This window comes from Palaemon carinicauda, chromosome 1 (genome assembly GCF_036898095.1).
Source record: "Palaemon carinicauda isolate YSFRI2023 chromosome 1, ASM3689809v2, whole genome shotgun sequence".
Taxonomy (NCBI): domain Eukaryota; kingdom Metazoa; phylum Arthropoda; class Malacostraca; order Decapoda; family Palaemonidae; genus Palaemon; species Palaemon carinicauda.
This window is the reverse complement of record NC_090725.1, coordinates 66,680,992-66,697,416: the sequence shown is the minus strand read 5'-3', so window position 1 is coordinate 66,697,416 and position 16,425 is coordinate 66,680,992. Positions and strand designations below refer to the sequence as shown.

The 16,425-nt window shown below is 45.9% G+C and overlaps 1 protein-coding gene across 2 annotated transcripts in view; it reads right to left on the bottom strand.

Moving 5' to 3' along the window:
• The window catches only part of TfIIEbeta (transcription factor IIEbeta), a 67,757-nt gene extending 51,815 nt beyond the window's left edge, over positions 1 to 15,942 (bottom strand). The window contains exons 1-2 of one of the 2 annotated variants that reach the window (XM_068374851.1): positions 15,920 to 15,942; positions 9,645 to 9,717 (exon numbers count right to left, since the gene is read on the bottom strand). In XM_068374851.1, the coding sequence (XP_068230952.1) occupies positions 9,645 to 9,706 (62 nt within the window). In that variant the 5' untranslated portion in view covers positions 9,707 to 9,717; positions 15,920 to 15,942. Of the gene's footprint in view, positions 1 to 9,644; positions 9,718 to 15,539; positions 15,687 to 15,919 lie in introns of those variants that run through there. The other variant, XM_068374845.1, reaches the window with a different exon arrangement.
• Positions 15,943 to 16,425: the final 483 nt, after the last annotated feature.

Sequence of the window (16,425 nt, the reverse complement as noted above, 5' to 3'; positions counted from 1 at the left end):
AGGTAGATCAGGAGAACGGCGAGTCGTCTCCTCCGCAGAGGACTGTGGTGACGACGAGCCGAAGAGGCGCCTCTTGACCCCTTTGAAGGGGGAAGGAAGGCCTCTACGGCGAAGGGGAGGACGAGCCTTCCGCCTTATACGCCCACGAGGGGCCGTGGGATCAGCAGGCTGACCATCAACAGGCCTCCGAAAAGGCGTCTCTACCAGAGAACTCCCCCAAGAGGGAGTCTCAGCGGAAGGAGAGACCGTGGGACTAAGCTCCTCCCTCGAAGTATGTTCAGAGGGAGAGACAAGAACCTTCTGCTACCGCAGCCACAGGAACAGGAGTTTGGTCAGACCCACGGGAAGTTTCCGACACAACAACGTCAACCACAGACAGAGGATCTATGTCCGCTGAGGTTGACGATTGTTTGGCAGCCACACCCCGTTTGATCATAACAAACAAGACTTCCTTGGAGGGCGAACCCTGCAGCCCCAAGGAAGCCCAAAGCTGAAAAAGGTCATTGTTAGAAACAAATACCTCCTCCGAGGGGGGAGGGGCAGCCGCCTCGCTATGGTAGGCAACGACCTCTCCCTCGCCACGGGAACGGTTAATGACATCAACATTACGGTCTACGCTACCTCTCGCCGGCTTCTCGGAAGAGCCGCCCGAGCGGGAGCTTCGGAGGAGGAATGGGCGGCGGAAGAGGAAGACTTAGGATTTCCTCTCTTCCGAGAAACCTTGGAAGGAGAAAGATCTCTCTTAGCCTTCTTCTTACGTCGCCAGGCAAACCTCTCCCACTGGGAGGTAGACCACTCCCTACACTCAATGCACAAATTAGAACTATCACACCGTTGGCCCCTACACTGGGGGCATAAGGAGTGAGGATCCATTTCCACGGCCGACATAAAGGTCCCACAAGGGCGGCCGGGAAGTCCAGGGCAAGTGCGCATAAGGAGAGTAGAGGCCAACTTCACACACAAACACAAAGAAAAAGCAGACAAAAATTATGGCAGTCAAAAGAGAGGAGAGCGCTGACAGGTCTGTCGTCTCTACTAGCCAAAAGTAAAGTGGATCTTCACCGGTGTGTGTGAGGGGGGAGGGGTAGCTAGCTACCCCTCCCTACCCCCCGCTAACTAGCGGTGGGGTAGGAAACCCTCATTAAAACTTTATGGCTCGTCATCAGCTGTCGCCAAAGTAATTACCCCATGTAAATAGCATGGTTTGTATTCAGTTACGGAACAAAAGAATTTTTGTGACATGGGAGACATCAAATGCCCTTTCCATGTTATAACGTCCCATTGTTCTCTCCTCCGATTTCCATGATCCTTCATAATGATACATCCAGATCGGATCAGGGAGGTCATTCAGGAGACCTGTATGTTTGGGAAATGGTCCTATCAGTTTTCATCATTTCACATGAATTGGAACTAATGGTGGTCTTCCTGACATTGAAGAGACTCTGTCCAAGAAGGAACTCCCTTTATAAAGGTTTTCATAGACAATCAAGTAGATGTCTATTGCCTCAGAAGGGGGAAGCCTGCTCGAGAAGTCTCAACGCAGTGACTCTTCCCACAAAGAATTTCCTTCAGGAGAAAACTGTGTTCCTTTCACCATTCCATTTGTCTGGATCTCTGAACGTAGTGGCAGATACTCTATCGAGACACGAGGGTTCTGCATATCACATGGACCTTGGATCAGAGTTCTTCTCATGAGATTCTAGAGTTAGTTCCAAATCTTCAAATAGACCTGTTTCCAAGAAAAGAGAACAGGTTTCCAATATATGTAGCCCAAATTTGGATTACAAGGCAGTGGCAAGAGATGCTCTAAATCTGGATTGGAACAGATGATCATCAATCTAGCCATTTCCTCCTACGAGTTTGATTTCAAAGGTTTTGAATTTTTTTTTTCAGGACTTTTCAGTGACAACTGTGCTAATAGCTCCAATGTGGTCAAACAGCCCATAGTATCCACTGTTTCAGAGTCTGAGACCAAGACTATACCCACTTCAGTCTGCAAAACTGCATCAGAAAGTAAGGAGTCGGATAACCTTTGCTTCCTCCTTTCTGACAGAGCCTTCACAGTAGGATTTTCTTTCCCGTATTTAAGAGAGGGATTATTCAGCCAGCAACTTAACTTGATTTATGAGCTTCAAGAGAAGGACACTCCAAAATCAAACCATTGTTCTCTACTCTTGGGTAGTGCCATAGCCTCTGTACCATGGTCTTTCACTGTCTTGGGTTAGAGTTCTCTTGCTTGAGGGTACACTCGGGCACACTATGCCATCTAATTTCTCTTCCTCTTTTTTGTTAAAGTTTTTAGAGTTTATATAGGAAATACATTTTTTAATGTTACTGTTCTTAAAATATCTTATTTTTCCTAGTTTCCTTTCCTCAAGGAGCTATTTTCCCTGTTGGGGCCCCTGGGCTTGTAGCATCCTGCTTTTCCAACTAGGGTTGTAGCTTAGCAAGTAATAATAATAATAATAATAATAATAATAATAATAATAATAGAGGTCTTAATCCATAAATAATACCAGTGTGTGTGGAAAGCTTGGATGGCCTCTCTAAGGAATAAGGCACCAGGTCAGATAACCCCAAACTTCTTAGCTTGCTTTTTGGTCTACCTCTTAAGAGGATATGAAGTTCTAGTCATCAACTATCCTGTAATATAAATTGACATTGACAGAACTTCTAAAGTATGCTTTTAGAGTAAATCTAGACTTGAATATGTTGCACAAGGTCACCCGGTCCTCTGCTTGCATAGACTAACTACAGTAAACCAATATATGCCGTATCTTAGACACTAGATGATTCCTCCATCTCTCTTAACGAACTTTTGCAAAAAGCAATATTTTTAATAGCCTACCTTTAGGAGTAAGTGTCAGTGAGCTTTCAGCCTTTCTGTGAGAAAAGGAATTCATTACCAATTTCCGGGTTGTCATCTTACCTTGACACTAGGCCTCCTATTTTAAGCCAAAAACAAAAAGCCTCTTTAGAAACGGGATCCACTTTATATTTCAGTTCTTAGAGTCGAGAGATAGTAATCTCTGTCCAGTGTTTATCATATACTGTAACTATACTTACAGAGAGCCACATCCTCAAAAGGTAGAATGTTTCAAAATACCCAGCCCAACAAGCCCCTTTCAACAAGAGCTATCCATATTTTAATGACCACTCATTAAAAATGCTGCTCTATCTCCGTCCCTAAAATCCACGGTATGAAAAATATTACTTTTTCACTAGCGTTTTTTTGCTAAAATTACAAATTTGGAAACAATTTGTATTTTTCATAACGATACAAACCTTTAGCTATTTACATGGGTATTATTTTTAGGGAAGCTGAAAGGAAGAGCCATTAGAAAATTAGCAAAGGTTAACCACCCATCCTGCTAGTTAGCAAGGGGGGGGGGGGGGGGTTTAGAGGGTAATAACTACCACTCTCGCTCACAGACCAGTGATAATACTTCACTTTGCTTGATGGTAGGACTTCAAGGGGGCTGGGTTGGCAGGCAAGTTTGAATAAATAGCTAAAGGTTTGTATTGTTAGATAAAATACAATTTGTTTCCAAATTTGTCATTTGTTTCATAACTGGAATACAAACCCAAGTTATTTATATAGGTATGACTTACCCCCTTAGGAGGGTGGATGTCCCTGCCATTCTGGCTTTTTGGCTTTGCCCAGGCATTCCACTTTTATGTGTCTGAGGCACAAAAAGAAGGAAACCCTAACAACTCCCTAACCTTGCTACGCAAGGTCTGCGGCTGACGCACGCTTTGTGTGTGGAGATACTAGCAATGTGACTGTCAAGGTAGAGAGATATCTGAAGACACCAGGACATTCCCAATACCACCTCACCAGGGTATGGGGACGCAACAGTATTGACACAATACTAGGATACACAAGGAAGCAATGGTTTACCTGCAGAGGTTTGAGATCAGCTATGTAGAGGAGTCTGGATGCTGATTTCCCCAAGAGAGGAGAGGTCGAAGAAAAGAAAAGAGCCAGTCAATCCTTTACATTCATTCAGACTAAAACCCGGGTAACCAATGCCCTCAACACTCTGCTACTTGTCCAGTAAGGAGCTTGAAGTACTAAACCAGCTGTTGTGTTGCCACCACAGGACCGATAGAGAGCTACGAGTCTCCTGTGAGTCCCATCTTACAGGTAGCGGGCAGTAGACATTGTCTGTCGTTTCCATAAGCCCGCTTGTAGAACTTGGCCCCAGAGTAGTTATGTCTGAAGGCAAGAGATGTAGCGATGCCCCTGATGTTATGAGCTCTGCGTCAACATGAAGGAGGAGAGTCCAGATTCAGAGCTAGGTCAATGACGTTGCAAATCCGCGCTGAAATCGTGTTCTTAGTCATCCTCCTCTTGGTCCTCCCTGTGCTGACAAAAAGCGAGGGCACCCGAGGACGGGCTACTGATGTTCTTTTGAGGTGACGCCTCAAACACCTTACTGGGCATAGTAACAGATGATCTGGGTCTTCAGTTACAGAAAAAGACTTTAAATCCAGAAGGAGTCGAATCTAAGATACGCTACTCCCAGATTCTGCGCCTTGGCTACAAACTCAGAAACAAAGCTGAAGCTTACCTCTCCCCATCCCTTTGAATGGGTGATGTCGTACGAGAGACCATGAAGTTCGCTGACTCTCTTAGCTGAGCAGGAACACCATCTTCCGAGTGAGGTGGCGATCTGTTGCCTGGCATAATGGCTTGTAGGGTAGCCCCTTAAGGGACCGAAGCAGCCGAACCACGTTCCAAGGAGGAGGTCTCACTTCCGACTAAAAACAGGTAAGTTCGTAACTCTGTATTAAGAGTGAAAGTTCCAGTGAAGAGGAAATGTCTACTCCGTTCAGTCTAAAGGCAAGCCTTTTACTGCCAAGAATGTGAAAGGAGTATTTCCTCTCGCAGATATACAAAGAACTCCACTATCGCTGGAATAGTGGCATTGAGAGGAGAGATACCCCTTCCACGACATCAACCACAGAAGACATTCCACTTCGCCTGGTAGACTGCTGTTGATGACTTTTTCGCAACTTTTTTTCCAAAAGCCTCTCTAAGAGAGGAGATGCTGGATAGTCTCCAGGCATGAAGTTGAAGCGAAGCTACTGCTTTGTGGAAGATGTTGGCATTTGGTTGTCTGAGTAGATTGTGTTGTGGAGGAAGTTCTTTCGGAAGCTCCATGAAGAGTTGCAGAAGATCTGGGAATCATTCTGCGTGATGCCATAGCGGAGCTATGAGGGTTATTGAGAGATTGACTTATGTTCTGGTTTTGTTGAGTACCTTTCTCATCAGGAAGAACGGGGGGAAATGCGTAAACGTCTTTATCCCACCGTAGCTGGAATACTTACTGCCAGAGTCTTGGGGTCCGGGACTGGGGAGCAGTACAACAGGAGCCTGAACTTCAGGGCCGTTGCGAACAGATCTGCAGTCAGAGAATCCCACAAGTCAGGACTTTGTTGGCTATTAATGATCCAAAGACCATTCGCAACTCACTATCTGAGTCACTCTGCTCAGGTTGTCCACGAGCACAATCCTCTTGCCAGGAATGAAGCGAGCTAATAGCATTACCGAATGGACTTCCGCCTATCTCAGTACTTCTACTGCAAGATGGGATAGGGGCTGCGAAAAAGTACAGTCTTGCTTATTGATGTAAGCCACTACAAGAGAACGGTGTCTAGGAGATCGACGAGTCGGAAAACAGCGAGCAGCCGACTGACAATCTACAGCAGGGCAATCACCATTAGGAGAGGATCGCAAATGAAACCTCGTCAGCCAGACACGAATCAGTATTTTTTGACGAGCAGGAGAGGCCAGTGGCGCGGTCGAAGAAAGAGAATCAGACGAACAAGGAGGATCCTCCGAAGAGGAAGCCGACAATCCAAACGGTCGAGATTTCACCGAAGGTAAAGAAGCGTGACTGAGGCGAAGAGGTGGGCGAGTTTGGCAACCACGACGACGAACCTCCACAGGGTCAGGCAGGGCAGCAGTCAGGTCAGCAGAAGGCCTCCAAAGAGGGGTCTCTGTGAGTGGTCTCCCTGACAAACGAGGGAGGTGATCACTCGCTGGAGAGATATGCCTTGGACTTTGTTCCTACCCCGAAGCCTCAGGAGGGGAAGCGCAGTCCTCGGCGCCGGCTGATGAAGCACAGGAAGAGGCAGGAGTGGAATCCACAGGCAGGGCAACGGACATAGCCTCAGAAACAACCATCTTATCCAAAGACAACAGACCCACCTGCAATCCCGTACCTTGCTAAAGAGGTCCATGCAACACCTCCTTGGAAGGCAAACCGGGTAAACCCAGAGATGGCCACACCTGAGACAAAGGAGAAAGAGGCAAGGTCTCTACTAGGGGGAGAGGCGGGGCCACCTCGCTAAGGGAGGCGACACCGTCTCTCGAGGACCGGGGTTGACCAGGAGTTAAAGGGCCTACGTTACTACTCGATTGATCCCCGGAGGAAACCGCTTTGCTCAAGTAGAAGCTTTGGGGAAAAGTTGGGGAGAGGAAGAAACCTTTGAAAGAGAAGAATCCCTTCTAGACTTCTTCCACCAGTGCTCAAACTTTTCCCAATGGGAGGCAGACTACTCCCAACACTCGATACACTTACAATCTTCCGTACAACGCTGCCCCCGATAAGTCAGACACAGACGGTGAGGATCAATATTCTTGGATGACATAAAGGAACCGCAGGAGTAGCCCTCGGGACCAGGGCAGGTGCGCATGACTGATAAGCAAGGGCACTCACACACACAAACACAATCTGTAAGGGAAAGCACAAAAAGACTAAAGGCAGTCCAAAAGGATTGGATGAAGTGCGGTAGCAACCGTTCATCGTCCAAGCCAAAACCAAAGTGAAGTATAATCACTGGTGTGTAAGCGAGAGGGGTAGTCACTACCGTTAACTAGCAGGATAGGTGGATAACCATTGCCAATTTTTTAATACCTCATCCTTTAGATTTGCCGAAAGTAGTACCCATATAAACAGCATATGTTTGTAATCCAGTTACGGAACAAATGCAATTTCAGAACATCAAGAGCTTTAAGTGTTGGTCTGAACATGCGATATAGTGTTTATTAAACACTCATCATCACCACCACCACCACCACCTACGCCTACTATCCGAAACAAATCCAAGCAGTAAAATATTCATGCGTGGTGCAATACTTTACTAATCTAGGACTCCTACAGGGGGAACTCTGAGAAAAGAGCCTTTCCAGTCAAGTCCTTCAGCAGAAGCATGACAGGCCTCCCATGTTCCCAGGAGTCTTGTAACCGAGCCCAGTCATGAGCCAATGAGCGAGCCTTAAGAGTCAGGTTAAGGGTGGGATTTACGGAGATCAAAAGAAACAGGTTGAAAAACATTGCAGGATCTCTTAACCCTTTAACCCCCAGGCTATTTGGAAATTTCCAACCCTTAACCCCCAGGGAGCTATTTTTTCCCAGCACATTTTGCAGTATATTTTTTTTAAATTGCTCTAACAGCCTTAATTTTTGTCATAGAGAGGTCAGGTTGGTCTCATTCTCTTGGAAAATGCCTGAATTTTTTCAAAAACTTATCAAAAACATGAAAAAAAAAATCTTATAGCATTTTTTTGCAAGGACGTACCGGTACGTCCATGGGGGTAAAGGGATGGCTTTTGTGAAACGTACCAGTACGTCCTTTGGGGGTAAAAGGGTTAAAGATATGGTAACAGAGGACACTCTAAAAGATCTGTAACAGAAACGACTTCATGGAGACTGCTGTAGGAAAGCGAGTGGGCTGCGAAAACTGAATAAGAGCAAGTGCTACAGAAGCACAAACCTGGGTGACGCAGGCTACCTTTTTGGCGAGACTAGTCAACCAATTATGGGCAAGCGCGATCCAAATCGGGGAGTGGGTAGTAAGGGCACGAGCTCACGGTTGTTTTGCTCACTCTACCTCAGCAAGTCAGGTCAGCTTAAGGGGGTAGAGAACATGCACGAGGAACAGGTCGGCGAGCTTGGTGCGCGAGTAGATGACATGGTGTGCTTTTAACTCATACCTGGTGAGCACGCACTGTGCTGGAGATTCAACGGTTCTCGTGAAAAGCAGGTCCGGTGGATGATGGCAGAGAGATCATCCAAGAGCTCTGAAGAGCTAGTACTCGCAAGCGACAAGTAGCACTAGCACTTCTGAGCTACCTGGGGAGATGGACTCCAAAGTGAAGACAAACTCTCACGCTTTCGAGAGCATCTGCCCAAATCCCTGAAGGATAGGCAGTCTCAAAAGGATGAGGATGGGCAAGTTTCTCCAAAGCACAAACTCACCCTGAGGGCTAAATGTGCCAGGGGAACACTCACCTTAGCGCTACGCCAGGAGCCTGTCCTTGCTTGTGGTTAGTGAGCTAGAGCAACGCTAGCCTGAGCACTACCCCATACATTCGCTGATGGAAGAGGATCTACTGGAGAGGACGAATGTCTAAGGAGCAAGAAACCGAGCAGGAGAGACTCCCTCCTATTGGCTCTAGAGGGGAAGTGACCCAGGGGACGAAGGTTTCCCTGCATCACTGAGGGAGGTGGGAAGATCTTCCTAGCTCAAGGGGTGTCCCAGAAGTAACCGGCCACTGTTCTTACTCAATCAACAGTTGGAGGAGGCTGAACGAGAAACGGCAGAGGGCCGGGTACCAGAAGAGGGAAGAATAAGTCAGGATTTCTTTGACATCGAGAAAGACCCCAAAGCCAATGAATCCCTTTTAGACTTCTTCCTCCTGCAATACAGCTCCCACTAGGAGGATGGCCACTCCCGACACTCGTCACATGGAGAAGCTTTGATGCAAGAGTGTTCTTTGCACAAAGGACAAAGCCGGTGAAGATCCGTCTCCATTACGGAAATGAACGTGTTGCTCCACTATGCAATGACAAACCCTTATATCAGCAGCCTTAAAGGTTAACACACTGCTCACACCTGCAGAAAAAAGAACTCAAGTTTTTTAGGCAAAGCAGTTCCAGGAGCAAAGAAGAGAATGTCTGCTCTCAACCATAACTGAAATCAAAGTGGGTTTATTTTGAGTGAGCAGGGGGGCGGTGCTTCCACACTACCCACTGGTAACAACCGGACAAGATGTTGACACCTTGTTAAAAGTTTCTATAGCAATGTTCCAGATTGAGCTGATATCTTCTATGTATGGAATGAGAGTTTGTATTCACGTCAGAACAAAGATAAATTAAACATAACACTGAAAGCATGTTACATGACATCATAAATTAAGAAATTTAACATTTTTTCTCAACACCATTCTTACCTTTCCCCTATATGCTAGGACATTTTGCCTATGTCATACTCCAATTTCCTAGAGACACCTAACTTGGGGCAAAACTGTCAACTCGACATGCATTAAGTTTAGATTTAGTTGTGGACACAGCAACATTATATCTCTTGTCTCTTGCCAGGTATAAATGTTTTAACATAAAGACACACAGGAATTCTGGACTTTCCAGAAGCATGATCATCCAGTAAAAATTGGTGTTCGTTCTTATGTGTGTTTTCTTTTGAAGTGTGAGCAATAAAGACAGACCCATATAAACTGATGGGTTTCATGTTAAAACTACTGAAAATAGAAAAACATTTACAGAGCATCTCAAGAACTCCAAAGGAAACTTTATTATCAATTCAATAGTTATTAGGGGTGGAATTATACTTACGACGGATTAGCAATGGCCCGCCTCATAAAGGCCTCCTTTTCTCTCATCAGTGATCGATCCATTTTGATGCGATCTGAAATAAATAATGTAAATAGTAAACAATTTTTTCTGACTTTTCATGGCCTTATATCCATTACTTCTAATACTGAATGCCTATCTTTAAATGTACGACATTATATCCATTACTTCCAATACTGAATGCCTATCATTACATGTACGACCCCTTTAATATGTCAAAAATATTTTTAAAAATTGTTGTTGTTGTTGTTGTTAGCAGATATAAGCAAGTAATGCACATGACAAGTATTTCACACAACTTTATATGTCCAATGAGATCTGTTGATTTATGGTTCATTAAAAACACACGACTTTTAGGACAAAAAACATTCAGCACAAAAACTAATACAGTAGTCAGTTACAGGGCATATTAAAACTGCTTGCACCAAGTGCTTAAAAGACCAATAAACATAACAAGGATTCAAAGTTATAGACATATAAACCCTCATTTGGGAGTAACTTTAGCCAGAGAGAGAGAGAGAGAGAGAGAGAGGAGAGAGAGAGAGAGAGAGAGAGAGTCCAGCATTACTTGGTCCATCGTCATGAATGAGAGATGTTAAGGGTGTCCCACAGGGTTCGCCGACTCTCTTGGCAGAAGCCAACACGAACGGGGAGACCTGTCATCAAGGTCAGAAGACATCTGCTGCTGGGGTCGTGAAACCAGGTCTCCTTTCTGACTGAGGGTCAGTCAGCTCGAAATTCCTTATGAGGGGCAATGCTGACGTGGAGAAAGGTTCATTTCTTCCGGTCTGAAGGTGAGGCTCAAGGACTAGTGGTGCCTTTCCTAGGTGAGATTAAGAGAAGCTTTCCACCCGAGGGTAACCGAGGAACACCCCTAATGCTGGCATAGTAGTATCATTTATTTATTTCCTTATTTCCTTTCCTCACTGGGCTATTTTTCCCTGTTGGAGCCCCTGGGCTTATAGCATCTTGCTTTTCCAACTAGGGTTGTAGCTTGGATAGTAATAATAATAATAATAATATAATACCAACTTGCAGTCTACTTAGCCTGGATTGGCCAAAGCCAAAGATCTATCCACGTATCCACACATTCTCTTTGAAACATGTTACGGGAAGGACTCCCTGAGAGAGGAGGAGTTAGATAGTCTCCAGGCGTGAGGTTGTAGTGAAGATACTGCTTTGTGGAAGATGTTCACATGTGGGTGTTTAGAGTCGCCAAGGGGTTCTCTCAGGATCTCTGTCGGGAGTTGCAGATAAGCCGACTAGGCTTGAAGAGTCTGCTGGGCAAGACGAATCTTGCTGATGGGACGAGTCTGCTGGGCAAGACGAGTCTTGTTGGCGAGATGAATCTGATAGCCTGTTCCCAAAGATCAAAGGAGAGGAATGGGTGAATCCAGTTCCCGTAGGACCTTTCAGGACAAGAGACAAGATTGTTGAAGACGAGGCCTGCTCTGAAGGCCATTGGCGGAGACCAACCAGGAAAAGGAAGATTCTCTCATGGATGGGAAGGGTGGCCACAGTTTGCTGCCGTTGTCAGTGATCCTTCTAGCAAGCAGGACAGGAGGATTACTGCATAGTGGCTGGTGGAGGATCTATTCCCTCGGCAGGGGAGTGGATGAATCCCTCTCTTCGCTAAAAGAGCCCCGGAAGGGGAGACCAAAGGAAGAAGGAAGTCTTTTCCACAGACAAGAAAGACATGATCAACATCTGCTACCATAGTTGGTGATTCTCCCTACCATAGAAAGGAGAGTTCCAGCACCTAGAGACGATCCTCTTGGCCGTACTCTCTTTCTCCCATCCCCAAGTTCTAGCTCAAGTTAAAGGTCGACATCAGGCTTACAAGAAATGAGCAGAAACTCAAACCGAAATCCTCTCGGGGGGGGGGGGGGGGGGGGGGGTTCCCGGTCGGGCTCTGACCACAGCCCACAGGCCAAGTGAAACTGCATCCACCCCCCCCCCCCTTTTCTTTGATGCATCTGGAGAGAGAAATCAATTTGGGGAAGAACTGAGGAGGCTGACTCCCTGGATTAGATTCCCATCTTGCAACCTCCATATTAGGACAGTCTCTTACTCAGATCTTGTAGAGAACAAGATGAAAGGAAGATACCTGGTACTGAAGGACCTTGGATCTGGCTGTTCCTGAAGAGGTTGGATTCGACGGAGACTGATGTGGTCTGTCGAACCTGCGGAAGTTTTTGACATAGGACTACTGTACCAGCAAAGGAGTTGTCTTCTACCCACGAGAAGTCATCTCGGGGTGGGCCGTGGTCGTCGTTGAAGTGGCCGGATGAAGACTGCCTGACACCCTCTTCAGGTCTCGTAATTCTTGAAGAGGATTTCCGCAGTGTTTAGAGTCCTTAGACTCTTTCCTCGGAAGGAAGTAGGTCTAGCACAGATAGTTTCGGTAGAACATCCTTATGTTTGTCACCCGCAGGAGGAAGGATCGTACCTTTCACAGGTTTTGGGCTACCATGAGTTCCTGAGGGACTTCCTCAATGGACAAGGCCCGGAATGAATTGAATAGGGACTCTTCCCTATGCAAAACTACCACCTGGCCTGCTGGCTGAGGAGCAGGAGCAGCAAGAGGATGAGGAGCAGGTACGATGACACTTGACCTTTCCTGCGACGTCCTGACAGGGGTTAGAATGACACTGGATGAGACTTACTCGGCGCACTGATGATCAAGAACAAACCACCATCGATGAACGACGAGCAGCAGCCTGTAGACGTGTCACTGATAGATGATCAACTGGATGGTTGGAACCAGCTGGCGAGCCCCGAACCGTAGTTCGTCGGCGAACATATGGCAAGGAGAGATGGTCTGTCGAGCGCCGTGAGGCTGGCGAACGACGAGACACCGGAGAGTACATATGTACGGGTGGACGTCAAGAACCAGGATGGGTATTACAAGCCATGGGTAACTCATACATTACCCAAGTCGTCAATGGAAAGCGCTGGGTTAGCTTCCCAGAAGGAAAACTGCGTTAAACTCCTTCAACTCTACGTGGAGTTTCTGACAGACGAGCAGGTGGGACCTGTCACGAAGACATTTATGACAGCCCAACCAAGGATCCGTAACAATACTGTAGCTGCATTATCGGAAAGTTCCCCTGAAGGGAATGACGAAGAGGGCCTCCGCAAGGAAGTCTTATCTGCTATTGAAGAAGCTCTTGAGGAAAGCTGCAGCGCTGATCTGCGTTTGCGGGGAGGAGAACAAGGCGAAGGACAACGATGGGGAGAAGACTTGCATCTATCTCGAAGGAGCTCGGAAGCTCAAAGAGGAGAAGCTTAGAAAGCTTCTCTTCCTGTGAACTTCACCGTTCATTAGAGTGGTGTCGTTCTGGATAACGTTGCCGATGATTGCTGGCTGGTTCCTGGGGTCACTGTACTGTGACAGCGAGGTAACGCGTTGCTGTCTGTCGGCGAGCTGCTGATGGGGACTGTCAGTCGTTTGACGATCGTCTAAGCGATCGACAAGTTGGCGAACAACGAGCAGCGTGAGGCTGGTGACGTTTGCTTTCTGCCCTTGGAGAGCGGCGAGTCATTGGTGAACGATCAGAAAGCGACTGTCAAGCATATAATGACTGCTGACGAGCCGGCAAGTGGAGGGCTGCTAACGATCGGCGGGTTGGCAATCAGCGAGTCGGAGATCGGTGGGTCAGAGATCAGCGAGTAGGTGATCGGCACGCTGAAGATTGGTGACCCGGGGAAGTCTGTGACCCTTAGGAGAGCGGTAAACCGCTAGAGGATCGCAAACGAACCACCGTCGACAATTGACGAGCAGCAGCCTGCAGACGTGTCGGTAATGAAAGATCAACTGGATGGCTGGAACCAGCTGGCGAGCCACGAACCGGAATTTGTCAGTAAGCAGATGGTGAGGAGAGAGGGTCTGCCGAGCACCATGAAGCTGGTGAACGACGAGACAGCGCATAGTACGTAGGTACGGGTGAAGGTCGGGTAACACGAGGGGTATATTAAATGCCATGGGTAACCGTCGTTCATTATCCCAGTCATTGATGGAGAGAGCTGGGTTAGGTTCCCAGAAGGTAAAACTGCGTTAAAGTCCTTCTACTCTACGTGGGAGGACTACCAAAGTAGCATGAACTAAAGAGAGAGGTGAAAGGACAATTTATGTCGTCCAGATGAGAGCACTCTCCGGAGACTCCCTGGAGCAGCTCCTTGAAATCTATGTGGGAGTAGCGTGGAGTGAAGATGATCTAGGGCTGGCTTAGTGACGAGCACGAGCTGGTGAACAGCGAACGCCAAATAAGCGAATGCCGAGTAAGCGAACGCCGAGTAAGCGAACGCCGAGTAAGCGAACGCCGAGTAAGCGAATGCCGAGTAAGCGAACGTCAAGTTGACGAACTGAGAGCTGTCGCCTGTCAAGAACGGCGAAAGCCAAGCCACCGATCGCTGATCGATGCGATTGGCAAGAAGCTGGAGATAGTCTAGCCATTAGGTCTAAATCAGCAATTGGCAAGTTGGCGAATCGAAGATCTGGCGACCCGCGAGGAGGCGATCGGCGTAGCGAACAGCGATCTTTGAGCTTGCAAACAGCAAGCTGGCAATGGCGAGCTGCTGACAATCGATAATCAGGTAGTAGAAGAACAGCATAATGGCTCGACAATTGGTGAGTTGGCGATCGGCGAGCTAGATATCGGCAATTAGTGAGCTGGCGATCGGTGAGCTAGAAATCGGCAATTGGTGAGCTGGCTATCAGCAAGCTGATGATTGGCACGGAATCAACGATCAGCGAGACTGGAGGTCGACGATCGGAGAAAGACGAGCTAGAAATTGGCGATCGGCAAGCTAGAAATTGGCGATCGGCAAGCTAGAAATCAGTAATGGGCAAGCTAGCAATCGGCGAGCTAGCAATCAGCGTTCGGCGAGCTAGCAATCAACTACGTTGACAATGTCAGTTCTAGGTCGCTTAGTGAGGAAACCCGGCTAGTTTTTAGGGGTGTTTTTTAGGGGTGTATGTATGATAGCAGCCACTTGTATGTATTATTATGGCTAACTTGGAATACGGAAGTGGTGTAAGGGTGGTCGCAAGGGGGCGTTAGCCGCCCCCCCGTTAGGTATGCAGGTAAGGACACGGCTTGTAGGTTAGGTTAGTTGATGTCCATTTTTAATCAACACGAGGAACTGGCCACTGATATACAAAGGCTCGATTTTTTTATATCTTAACTTGTTTCCCATGTGGCAAATTGTTTTAAATTATGAAAAGATAATAGAGGAAAACAATTGCTTTGCATAATTTGGCAGTACATGGAGAGCGTGGTCTTGTAAACAAATACCAATTATTCTAAAACATGCAGAGCTACCCAGGGCAGGGGTAAAGATGAAGATAGAACTTAGCATAATATTGGTGTGGGGTAGGATGGGGTAGGATAGGGTATGTAGGGTAGAGGAAGTGAAGTCTAGATGTTTCTACTAGTTTTTTAACTATCCCCCAACCTCCTACATTATGAATAGATTTTGCTTTGGGCCTGTTAGGGTTGGGATGTACAGCCAGGAGCCTGCAGTCCGGTAACCCAACCGCCTACAATAGGTTAAGGAAGGTTGGGGTAGGATATATCTCTACTGAAATAGACCTATTAGCTACCTCTCAAAAAGTGCGTGTAGCAGTAAAAAAATAAACTAGGCAGAATCACGTAAAAATTATCAGAATTAACAAGTCTTCGAATGAATGGTTGGCCTAACTTATAAATAAACATAGACTTTAAAGCCTAACTTAGCCAAAGTACCCTTTGTGGCTGACTAAATAAACGTAGGATAAGAAATTTTAATTTGAGAAGGGCCCAAAAACGCAGGAACTCCCGGAGGGCAAAAAAAAAAAATTATAGCATTAGATTTGTATAAAACACATGAAATTACCAGTTACGTGTAGACTAGAAATGTAGAATACTCTCGCTAGCTCCAGCGGACTGAAAGGTGACACACAAACGTAAACAAAAGGCTGATGGACCTGAGGTCACTTTTAAATATCTACTCTGAGATCATATTTCTTTGGCATAGTTACTCTATAATATCTGTAATTATAAATTACAACGGCCCATTTACTTGTTAGGTAGTTCACACTTATAAATGTATTGCACGACACATCAATCAGTATTTGTTCATCTTTTATCTTCCTTATACAAAAAAATATTAAAAACATCCACTCCATCGACCCAAAATTGTATACATTTCAGACACTCTACATTTGCATTGTTTTAATTTTAACATGCTTTTATTCATATTTTCTCTGCACTTACTATTATTTAAATCCACTGGTTATTCTATTTTATTTTTCTCTTTCTTTCGCACCTATATTTATATCACTTGACTTCTCAGTTCCCTTTCTTCTATTCCAATTTTGCAAGGACTGAATCAAGGGAGGTTGGGGATGTCCTCATAAAATACTAGAAATTATTTAATATAGATATTTCGTTTAGCATATGCATATCATTCGTGCTTGTTTATTTAATTTGATTCAATCGAATCATATCATATATGTCTACTTTGTAATTGTATGCTTATGTATCCGAGTCGTCAAAATGACGTCAAATTTAGACACGAACATGCATACACATACTCACTAGAATCAACCCTTCTTACCCCCTTCCCCCTTTCTAAACAACAACCCACTGGTTCGGCAATTTGTGGGAGAATGTAGTTTCCCAGTGTACCTCTCTGTACTCCCTCTCCCCCTGGATGTGACAGGGAATATATATATATATATATATATATATATATATATATATATATATATATATATATA